Here is a 12,588-nt window from a genome sequence, read left to right on the forward strand (position 1 = left end):
AAAATAAGAGAAAGCATGTTTGCTTTAAACAAACATGCTTGAAATTGTAAGACAGCATTAGAATTACATGACTAGTTTTTCTATATGATAGGAGTTCCTGGCACAAAGGAAAAATTTTTTTTCATTGTTAAAAGATATAGGTGAATGGGAAGGAATGAGTTTGATTGGTTAGCGTGCAGTGCTGCAGTGACTTTTCTTCCCATCTTTTCCCCCAGCTTTATTGAACTGCAATTGACATGTAATATTGTATACAACATGTTTTGTGTATTACCACATATGTAGATGTTGACTCCATGCTGATTTGCTGTACTTTTATATTGCAGTATGATTACTGCGTTAGCTTTAGCTAGCACCTCCATCATGTCACAGAATTCCGTTTCTTTTTTTGTGGTGAGAACATTTGAGATTTACTCATAGCAACTTTCAAGTATATAATACAATATTATTAAACTACATCCCCAGAATATATTCATCTTCTTACTGGATGTTTGTACTTTGATCAACATTTCTCCATTTCCCCCGCCCCCTAACCCTCAGCCCCTGATAACCACCATTCTATTCTCTGTTTCTATGAGTTCACCTATTTTAGAGTCTATATTTAAGTTATACCATGAAGTATTTGTCTTTCTCTGTATCTGACTTACTTAGTTCATTCTCATAATGTCTTGAAAGTACATTCATGTTGTCCCATTTTACACTGAAGAAAATTTTGTTGTTCAGTCAGCCCAACTGTAATGGTGGCAGCCACAGTGTTATTATAGCAGCATTGCTGTTAGTGCTCCGGGTACATCTATAACTGAGACAATGACAGCCACTCTCCATGGAACTTATGTTGAGAAAGGACCAATTTCCAGCTAGACTTGCCCAGGGCTGGTAGTTATAAGAGCAGGATTCATTCTGTAAACTGCAAGACCCAAGTTATGGTTTTTCATGGCCATCTCATTCAGTTATATTTGTTCTGTGGTTACACCCTGGATGTTCAAACCCCTGCCAAGTGCCTTAAAAGTTGGATGTATAGGTGAGGATGTGGAGGATTGGTACCGTGGGACATTGTTCTAAGATGGCTGACTAATTGGCTTATTTGTGGTGTCATTTGCGTGTGGACACTGCTGAGTTTAGTAGTTTCATTTTCTTCCTTTTTAAAAAAAATGTTAATTTATTGAGGTAATATCTCTATATATAAAGGTTAATATGCAAAGTGTCCCCTTGGGGGTTCAACCATGAGACCAGGAGTTTAATCACTTGCTATGATGGGCACTGACCAGCAGGGGGTGGTACGGAACATGGTGGGTGACTGATGGTGGTGGCGGTGGCAGTGGTGGTCGGCAGCAGAGTGCTGAGGGAGCGAGGGAAGGAGGAGGCAGGGAGGCAGGGAACCTGATTGGCCCTGATTGCCAGCCAGGCCTAGGGACCCTACCCATGCATGAATTTCATGCACTGGGCCTCTAGTTGATTAATAACATTATGTAAATTTCAGGTGTACAACTTTATAATGCAACATTGTGTGCTTCCTACCCAGTTTCATTTCCTTATTAGTGGCTCTAGGCAGGGGTCCTCAAACTTTTTAAACAGGGGGCCAGTTCACTGTCCCTCAGACCGTTGGAGGGCCGGACTATAGTTTAAAAAAAAAAACTATGAACAAATTCCTATGCGCACTGCGGGCCTGGGACGAGTCGGCTGCTAAGCAGGACAGGCAGCAGTACCCGGTGGGCCGGATAAATGTCCTCGGTGGGCCGCATGTGGCCCGCGGGCCGTAGTTTGAGGATGCCTGCTCTACAGAATATAGACATAAAATGCATTTTGTGAACTGCTGGTAATTTTTATCTGCTTGCACAAATCTTGGTTTCACTGCTCTCATTTATTTTATTACTAGATATGATTGTCCAGTTATCAAAGAATTATGAACTCCCAATATTTTATTGTTAGTGCAGTAAAATTCATAACATAATAATAATTCATAGATAGAAATTATCTATAAATTAAGGTTATAATTTATTTGTATGCATAAATTAAAATTCTCCCTATATATATACATTTCTGTATAGAAATTAAATTTACAAATTTGCCTACAAATTTTCTCTATAAAATGTTTATATTTTATTTAATTATTAGTGGATTTTCTACCTGTACTTGTTTTTCATACTTTTTAGAGGAGTTAAAATTGTTAGTTGGTATTTTTTAATATTTTTAAAATAAGATGAGCAAAATATAATTTTGAACTCTCATACGTTTTGCTCTAAATTTCTTCATTGTATATTAAAAAAGTGCTTAGGGATTTAGTATCTGCAGCTCATACATAAGTAATCAACCTTTTAAAAATATTTAATCTCTTTCATGTATCTATTCATTTAGCCTCAACTCATGAAATTTATATTTTTATATGATAAATAATAATTTTCATTGAAGGAAAAAGTTTTAACTCTAATCAGATTTGAAATGTTCTTTTTTAGCCACCAGCATGTGGTTTGGTGGCAAGAAGAGAGTATGTTTTTCTCATCATATAGCAGAAATTTAGTACTGGACATTAAATAGAATGTGATGAAAGCAGCTATTTTGACAAAACTAAGTTTTTATATCAGGCTTTTATAATTTCAACAGAATTTAAACAATATTTACATAAAACAGTTATGTTACAAAGATGACTAACAGGATCAGCCCACCCACAGTGTGGAGTGGAGAATGTGGCATGCAAGCCACCCAGTGAGGCTGAGGTAATTTTTTCATCTTGCTTAAAGTATAGTCACTAGACCAGATAATGTAGAAACTTTTTATGTGCAATGATCAACAGCTGAAAACACTTAATTCTTTTTCTCCCCTTGTGGCTAATTAAAAATAATTCATAAGTTGAAAAGGCTTAACTATTTTTGAACACAGTAAATTTCACTTTAGATAAAGCAACTCTTTCATTACAGTGATTCAAATAGTTTGAGGTCTTTTAGGTTAGTTTGTGTATAATATAGGAATTAGCTGATTTAAGAAATATTGATCAATGATATGTTAAAATTTGTCATTTTAAGGTTTATGTAATTTTTTGTGCCTGCTATACAAAGAGGTAATTTAATCAAGAAATAGGATTGGTTCTGAAATATTTCTTTTTAATAACTTTTCTGTAAAATACTTTTCTTGTTTTGTGTATTACCACATATGTAGATATTGACTCCATGGAACTTAACTAGTGTACTTGAGTGTGCACATGTATATATGTGTGTGTTTTAAACTATTGTCTGAATTAATGAAGTATCCAACTGGCCCATAATTGCTATAAAACTTAAAAGAGTGACTAAAATAATGTAGGTTCACACTGAAGAATTTATGTGGGCCTGGTAAATATGCTTATTTTTAATTGGATACCATTCTTAACATAAAAAAAAAGACTTAGTAGGCAAAATGGAAATTGTATTTTAGCAAACCATCAAAGATCTCCCTTATAGCTAATGTTTGAAAAAGTCTATGGAGTTTTAGTGTAAAGCTTCAATAACAATCTGACATTTTATTTCATTTGTCCAGTTATACCAGCGGTTTGCCGCTCTGTTGACTAATGAGTTTGCCGACCACTGAGTTATACTTTCCTAAATAAAATCAATTTTTATCTAAGTTTGATCTTTTTCTTTTAAAATAGGAGCAAGCAATACTGCAGATACATTATTTCAAGAAGTATTAGGTCGAAAGGACAAGGCAGATTCCACTAGAAATGCACTCAATGTCCTCCAGCGATTTAAGTTTCTTTTCAACCTTCCTCTAAATATTGAAAGGAATATTCAAAAGGTAGAGTATGTATTTATATGCCGATGGTTATAGATATCATAAATTTTAAAGTGTTGTTGAGATGTTTTTTATCTTAACCATATGTCTTCATTGTACTTTGCTGACAGTCTGCAAAATATATATTTTTTTATTTTAAAGGGTGATTATGATGTGGTTATTAATGACTATGAAAAGGCCAAGTCACTCTTTGGAAAAACAGAGGTGCAAGTTTTCAAGAAATGTAAGGCTTGTGTATTGCTTTTAGATCTTCTCCTTTCCTTTCACAGAAAGAATGTGGGATGTATTCTGCAAAGAATGTTACATCCTTTTTAGTTTTTGTTGATAGGGTGATCCTTTTAAATGTAAAACTATTACCTCAAAAATAACATCAGGCTTTTCTTACTAAGATGTAGTGAAAATGAGCAACCACAGCTATAGGATTGGTTAGACTTAGATATTCTTTGCTACTTATTAACCATGATATTATTAAACATATTTTTCATTGGAAAGAGTCAATTATAGATATTTTATAGAAATGGAAACCTACATTTTAATCTTCCCTCTTCAGAAAGATTGATGTATTTTTGAATTCTAACCCTACATTAAAGTAAATGAAACGACTTTTTAAATGATCTCTAATGCTAAGTACAGAAAATAAAACAATAAGAAAAGCCTAAAATTCCTTATGGTAATGCCTTATCAACTAGGAGAAATAGCACAGTGCTTTATTATCTTTGTAAATCCCAACTCCATAAGGACTCAGAAAACTTGATTTTATTTTTATTGTAGTTAATTTATCTGTAGTGAAATGCACAGACAAATGCACACACCGCTGTAATCCACACCCCAGATAGAATTTTCTCATCTCTCTAGAATGTTCCTTGAGCCTCTTCTCAATCCACCATTATAACCCTCAAGGCAATCACTGTTCTACTGTCTGTAATGTGATCTTAAGTTTCCATCCTGTAATTCTTATATATTTGTACCTTTTTAAAAATAGATTATGCTGAAGTAGAAACACGGATTGAAGCTTTAAGAGAATTGCTTCTGGACAAATTGCTTGAGACACCATCGACCTTACATGACCAAAAACGTTATATAAGGTAAACTTTTTGCAGGAATTTTCACAAATCACATATATCTGTATAGTACTGGATATGTCATCTAACTCTTAAAGCTAATTTGGGGAAAATTAGGAGATTGATGAAATAATTAAAGGGAAAACACTTAGGAGTACATACTGCAGAACACCAAAACGCTTTTGTATACTAATATATTTGCAAGTACTCTTTAAGGACAAGAGAATCCTTCCTATGTATTTGGGGAAAGAAAAAGTAGCCTCATTGCTTAGTCACCTCTTCCTCCTGCTCAACAAGGGATTACCTAATCTAGCAGAATGATTGCACCTGGTGGGCACCCACAGGCCACAGGCAGGAGGAGCTCCCTGTATTAGGAAATTCTCCATGATACAAGAGTGGGTCATAGTTCAGCAGTAGAGAAAATTCTGAAAGGTTTTAGTCTTGAAAAGAAAGTCTGAAACTTAAAAAAAAAAAAGTAGCAGTAATATTGAAAGTGATGGACATCACAGGGTATGACAAGAAGGCCATAGAAAGAAGCGGTGTAGCACAATGGGAACGCTAGTTCACTTTGGGTAACTTGAGTTTTCTTTATCAGTTTATTAATCTTTTTTTAAATTTCTTTATTGATTAAGGTATCACATATTTGTCCTCATCCCCCCATTCCCATCCCAAACCCCTCCCCACGCATGCCCCCACCCCCCTGTTGTCCGTGACCACTGGTTAGGCTTATATGCATGCATACAAGTCCTTTGGTTGATCTCTCCCCCTTACCCCCACCCTCCCCTACCTTCCCTCTGAGGTTTGACAGTCTGATCGATGTTTCCCTGTCTCCGGGTCTGTTTTTGTTCATCAGTTTATGTTGTTCATTATTTCCCCTAGATGAGTGAGATCATGTGATACTAGAATACACTTATAAGAACCGAAAATGAGACAAGCACTAATGGTTATGCTGAGAGGCAAATGAATCAGTCTGTAGTGAGTTTCTTTCTGGGCCAACAGTTCTTTTGAGTCCCAATTTCAATGTCAAACAGTTCCTTATGTGTACATGTCAGCAATGATATTTCAGTTCTGGATGGTGGACAAATGGTGGTAATGCAGGTCCGACCCTCTCTGGTTTGGTCCTGGGCAATCTGCAGCGACGCACAGCTGCTGACTGCTAGTATGGCAAGGCATCATCAGCGTCTTCCATCTCTGAACTGTTTCTCTTCTGTCTTCATGGCTGGAGCAGTCCTGTCAATTCCTCTCTGTTGCAGGAATCCACATGGTCTTGGAGGTGTTTTCTGAAAATATACAAACATATTCTCGACCAAAAGTTAATAAAGGAATCCTTTCTATAAATTTGACTTGGGATCCTTTTTCATTTTTTGCCCAAACGATTTTCCTTTGGCTTGTTTTGACACCATGTGTGTTTTTCATGGGTGTCTTGCTGTTAGCATTTCAAATGAAAGTTAATTTTCTAAAGTAAAAATTTTCTAGATGTAATTTACTTACAGGATATTTTTCCTCACATGATATTCTTCTACTATCCCCCCTTTTTTGATTTAAATATTAGGAGACTTTTGGAAATTTTATAATGTAGTCTTGCTAGCTTTTAAATTTTAATTTTTTGCACTAAAATATGACTGCTTAAGGTTCATTACATGTTATGCAATTTTACCATGTGTGATCAGTGCCGGGGCCCCACCAGCAGGCGAGGGGATCCCAAGGCAGGTGCTAGGCGTGGAGGCCACAGGGGCATAGGCTACCAAGGAGACAGAAATGAACCTCACATCACCCTGCTTGGCCCCAGAAGATGGCTGGTTAGCCAGAGACTGGTAAGATTCCTCAGGGAAGGAACAACCTAAGACAGGCACAGTTGCAGAGGGGCCATTAGGAGAGAACTAGGGGGTCAACAGAGGTGGGGCACAGACCCTCACCCCCCAACTTTGCAGGGGCCTGAACCCTCACCCCTTCTGATGGATGTCTCCTGCCCCCATGGCTGCTTCACTTCCCATGGCCAGCTCAAATCGGGACCCAGGCAACAGACAGAGACTTGGCCGACAGCAGCTGCCCTCTCACTGTAACAAGACTTGTTTGAGTTGTCTTGTACCCATGCTGTGGGGAAGTGGGTTTTTGATATCTAAATCCAGCCTAGCACAAGGAATGCTCAGGGCCTACTCAAGAAGGCATATAATCCTTTCCACTGATATTTACAGGGAATAATAAGATTGTTGTTAGAGTATTAAATTTGACAGTAAAATAGTAGTTAAGTTCTCAGACTAATTTAAATTGGCTAATTGAAATAAGCAAATATTCTAGAAAAATTAATGGGTACTGGACAAAGCTGTTCCTAAATTTTAGTGTTAACTAAAATTTTTATTGGTAGTTCATTTCACAGTTTATTAATCTTTGAAACGGACATGTTGACACAACCTATGTCTCAGGGTAGTTGCAAAGATAATCAGGAATACATTTAAGAATTTAATATAGCATCAGGCACATAATAAATAGTCAATAAATTGTGTGTGTGTGTGTGTGTGTTATAGTGTTTATATCAGGGTTTGGAGAAAAAGCATATAAATTTAAGCTATTATATCCATAATTTAAAACTACAACTTTATTGTCTGGTGTCATATTTTGAATGTGACCTTTGTTCTCAGAATAAGCTATTTTTCAGACCAAATACCCTCTCCCTTAGTGAAGTTTATTGAATATTAGGTAGTTATAAAATGATTATAGACTACATATTTTTATGCATTTGGCTGTTGTTTAGTATGTGACCATTGAAAATAATTCCCAGGTATGGAAAGATGGTCTGGTCTGAAAGCTGCTGCTTTGTTTTCATTTGTGGAGGTACAAGGGTCCACATGCAGCCCTCGTTTCTAGTGATGCAGGAGCACAGTAGGAGTATGAGCCATTGTCATAGACAGCATTCGTGTTGCCCAACAGGAAAGGGAAAGGAGACTTTTTGGAGTAGAGAATAGTAAAATTGATTGCTGCCACTACCCTTCTTCTGCAGTGTGCCCAGGCACCATGCTGGATGCTCTCTTTATCATTTCTAATCCTCCAAGCCACCACATTGGGGCATGTGTATTATACCCGGTATACTGGTTAGGAGACTAAGCCTCAGATAGTTTTTTTAATCCTCACCGGAGGATATGTCTATGTTTTTAAAATTGATTCTAGAGGGAGCAAGAGAGGAAGAGAGGAGAGGAGAGGGAAAGGGGGAGAGAGAGAGAGAGAGAGAGAGAGAGAGAGAGAGAGAGAGAGAGAGAGAGAGAGAGAGAGAGGTGAGAGAAACATCAATTAGTTGCCTCCCATATGCCTCTGACCGAGTATGGAACCCACAACCTAGATATATGCCCCCACCAGGAATCAAACCCGAAGCCTTTTGGTGTATGGGACAACACTCCAACCAACTGAGCCACCCAGCCAGGGCACCTCAGATTGCATTGCTTTTTCAGTGCACACAGCTAGTACTGGGACTCCTATATGTCTGCTTTCAGAGCCTATCTTTGCTTTTCTCTAGGCTACCTTCATAAGAAAGAATGTATTTGGAGATTTTTCTGGCTTGTAGAAATAAACTACAATATTAGTTATCTAGGTGCCTTTTTTTTTTTTTTAACACATATAAAGAAACAAGAGTTGTAGGAATTTAATTGTCTTTTTCCAGGATACATTTGATTAGTGTTTTGTCTGTGTTCTCTAATTATGCTTTGTACTTATTTTATTGTTCACATTTATTCTATTAAATTTGCTGATAGTGATGTGTTAAACCTTATTGAGTATGATTTCTTTATCTAGTGAATTACTGTATATAGATAACTAATGGTTCTTATGACTGGTTAACCTACTGGATAGCATTTAAAAGATGGTAGGTATTAAAAAAAAGATTCTTTTAAATGGTCTGTTTAAATGCTTTCATCCTGTTACTTTGCAGGGGTCCTCAAACTTTTTAAACAGGGGGCCAGTTCACTGTCCCTCAGACCGTTGGAGGGCCGGACTATAGTTTAAAAAAAAACTATGAACAAATTCCTATGCACACTGCGGGCCCGGGACGAGTCGGCTGCTAAGCAGTACAGGCAGCGGCACCCGGCGGGCTGGATAAATGTCCTCGGCAGGCCGCATTGTGGCCTGCGGGCCATAGTTTGAGGACCCCTGGAGGATAAAGAAAAAGCATGTCAATAACAATGTCCAGTAGTTTGTTTATTTTTTAATCACTGTTTTATTTTTGATGCTTTGAGAAGACATCGAGCAATTCTATTATTCTTTTTAATAATAAAAAGAATCAGGTCAGATATCTGTTGGACTTTGGAATCTATGATGACAGGTACTATGTATCATGGGGATAGAGACAGCTTTATCTTCAATGAAAAATACATCTCTATTGGCTTTAATAATTGAAGTTTTGTATGATATGGGTGAAAATCAGATTATTACTGTATTGTCTTTTGTTCTCTATTTTACCTAATTAAAATAGAGATTTTTACTCATTATTTTTACTCTTCTTATTCTGTTTGATCTTCATTTTTTTTAGCAAGAAGCAAAGTTGCATATACTTTTTCCCATGTCAGTATGACCCTATCCCTGGTAATTGTTAAAAATTATGTCAAAATGAGGCTAAAATCTTCTTAATTTTTAAAATATTGAGCTTATGCTCATTATCATTAACATATTTTAACTTTTTTTTCTTTAAAAAAGTCTTTTACAAAGTGTCCTTTAATACACAGCTTTAAAAGAAATGGCAAACTGTCATATTCTAAACAAATATTTTTGAAATGAAAGTAGTACTTATTTTTAAGCTACTTATTACTAAAAGAAAAGAAGCAATGTACTAGAATACATCATTTAACCAAGGAAAAACCTAGCACAGGTTGTACTTTTAAACTAAAACACTAGAATTCCTGAGAGAACATGTTTATCTTTCTTTATAAAACTTTCAATGTAATACCCATTAATAAGACAATAGAAAGAGGATTGTCATTAAATTTTGCAAGGACCTAGTGACCATATTAAAGAGACTTACAATTTTAAAAGTTATTCAACAAAAAAATGCTTATTGATTTCTCTCTGCTCAAGAAAGATTCTTGTAATGCACCATCTGTGTCCCTATTTAGAAGTTTAAAAATTAAAGGGATGCGGTAAAAAAGAAGGAATTGTTACCATTTGCAACAGCATGGATGGAACTGGAGAGCATTATGCTAAGCAAAATAAGCCAGCCAGAGAAAGATAAATATCACATGATCTCACTCATTTGTGGAATATAATGAACAAAATAAACTGATGAACAAAAACAGATCCAGAGACAGAGAAGCATAGATCAGACTGTCAAACCTCAGAGGGAAGGTAGGGGAGGGTGGGAGTAAGGGGGAGAGATCAACCAAAGGACTTGTATGTATGCATATAAGCCTAACCAATGGACATAGACATCAGGGGATGAGGGCATGAATGGGGAGTGAGGAGGGCAATGAGGGGATAAGGACACATATGTAATACCTTAATCAATAAAAAAAAAATATTTTAAAAAATTAAAGGGAAGCAGCTATTTTCAAAAAGGATATTCCTATACTAGTATTTTATAGCTAATACAAATCTGAGGTTGTTATATGAGTGAAAGTGTCAGGAGAAAGTGTTGCAGAAGTATTTGGAGGAGAAATAAACCTATCTAAGGAGAATGGGAAGACAAAGTCTCCCTAGCAAGAAAGAATAAAATCACGTGTTTTTTTTCAGAAATGACACAACATACTATGTATCATATTTATATTCTAGTCCAGTGGTCAGCAAACCCCTTAGTCAACAGAGCCAAATATCAACAGTAAAATGATTTAAATTTCTTTTGAGAGCCAAATTTTTAAAACTTAAACTTCTTCTGACGCCACTTCTTCAAAATAGTCTCGCCCAGGCTGTGGTATTTTGTGGAAGAGCCACACTCAAGGGGCCAAAGAACCGCATGTGGCTCTCGAGCCGCAGTTTGCCGACCACTGTTCTAGTCAATAAAAGAGGAAAGCCTTATGAAAAAAGAATCTGATTGGGTTTTGAAATCTTTGAAATGAATTATTTATGCCCAGCTAAAAGTAATTTGTTAGATTGTGGTTTTTCTTCTAGTAATGCTATTAACTGATTTGTCACTTTCTCCTACAGACACACCTTCTTTGTAGACTGTAAATAGAGTCAGGGAGAAGGAGAATGGCCAACTCTCAGGGCTGTCTCTGGGGCAGCCCACTGTAGTGTGAGCCATGCTGTTTAAGGGGCTCTTTAGCAGGACAAAGAAATGCCCAGCTCTTTTCAGAAACCAGGCTGTCTTCATTAGCCTGGAAGGTCATGGTGAGGCAAAGAGTTCCTAAATGTGATGTCAGATTTCTTCTCAACATTTTATTCATTGCTAACTTACTACAAAATGTTTTTCCACTAATTAGCTACTAATTGAGATGTCTGTGAGTAAGGAAATACCATCCTCGAAATGGGAGAGAGGCATCAGATGATTCTTTGAGTTATTAAGATTTGGCTAGAGGTCACAGCTTGTAACCATTAATTAAAATTTGTCATCGAACAAAAATCTTTAACCTCAAGACAACAGATAGCTTATAATCTAAGAGTAATTTTAAGACAATAAATTCAGCTTATGGGATTGATTTAATTTGATTTAACTTGTAATATTTATTTATTTTGTGAGGGCGGATCGCCAAATCTTAAATAATATTTAGCAGACTTTTTTCAACTGAAATATATTTCAGTTGCCCATCTGGATTTGGATATTTTAGGTACAAAGACTTTAAATATTTTAAGAACTACATTAAATCTATGAAAAATTCCCATCTATACTACTAGAGAAATATTTTCTGAATCATGGATTAAGATTTAGATTTTAGAGGTAAGTGCTTGTTGTCACCAAATCTCTTCATATAATAAAATGGCTTTAAGTTTCAGTTAGTTGACCCTTGTTTAGACTGTCTAGAAAACAGTGTCATTGTGCCATCTAGTGGCTATGTTACAGGCCAGAAAGGAATAAAAACCAACTGAAATAAAAAAAAAATATTCCCCGGGTTTCCTCTGCTGGCTCCCACCTGTGCTTATATAATGACAAAACTAAATAGCAGCACTCTGGGAAGTCAGTGTAAATACATATAAAGGTAAGTTCTCCCTCAGTATATTGGATCATCGTAAATGGTCTTTGTCATCTTCGTTGTCTTTTTATAAAGTCCTAGTCTTATAAAATATAGCTTCATTGTTTGTTAACTTCATGAAAAGAAATTTGGATGTATTTCATTTTAGAGAACTATTAGAGACTAATACTGACAACTGCTTTACTAATTGATAAAATTTTAGGTTTTCTTAAAAGATGTGATTTTGAAATATGCTAGCTTTCCTTTCACCCTTATTTATGGCTTGTGTAGAGGGAGACTACTTGGTCAGCCTTGACCTTGCTTTTTCAGGTACCTGTCTGACCTTCATGCACCGGGTGACCCTGCTTGGCAGTGTATTGGAGCTCAGCACAGATGGATCCTTCAGCTCATGCACAGCTGCAAAGAGGGCTACATACAAGACCTGAAAGGCAAGGCCACTCCCTTCCAGTGCATATGCCACTTCATACTCTCACTTTAACACATAATGATTAAAGGAAAAGAATGATTAGTTATTTTTCTTGATATGTGTATCTGTGGTTTTTGTTTGTTTGTTTATTTGTTTACCTCTGGTTAGCTGTATACCTGAGTAACAGAACAGAAAATACTTTAAATTTATGCCTATTGTTATGGTCAACTGGCAGTATTGACAAAGATTTGGTTTA

General features: G+C 36.3%; 1 protein-coding gene across 4 annotated transcripts in view; it reads left to right on the forward strand.

The window, feature by feature from the left end:
• Nucleotides 1-12,588, forward strand: part of EXOC2 (exocyst complex component 2) — a gene marked incomplete at its 3' end in the record, with an annotated part of 271,555 nt that overhangs the window by 144,569 nt on the left and 114,398 nt on the right. For all 4 annotated transcript variants that reach the window (XM_080658431.1, XM_080658434.1, XM_080658432.1 and 1 more), the window contains 4 exons: nucleotides 3,620-3,765; nucleotides 3,904-3,985; nucleotides 4,745-4,847; nucleotides 12,236-12,354. In XM_080658431.1, the coding sequence (XP_080514557.1) occupies nucleotides 3,620-3,765; nucleotides 3,904-3,985; nucleotides 4,745-4,847; nucleotides 12,236-12,354 (450 nt within the window). The remainder of the gene's footprint in view (nucleotides 1-3,619; nucleotides 3,766-3,903; nucleotides 3,986-4,744; nucleotides 4,848-12,235; nucleotides 12,355-12,588) is intronic.

This window comes from Plecotus auritus (assembly GCF_963455305.1).
Source record: "Plecotus auritus genome assembly, chromosome: 2".
Taxonomy (NCBI): Eukaryota; Metazoa; Chordata; class Mammalia; order Chiroptera; family Vespertilionidae; genus Plecotus; species Plecotus auritus.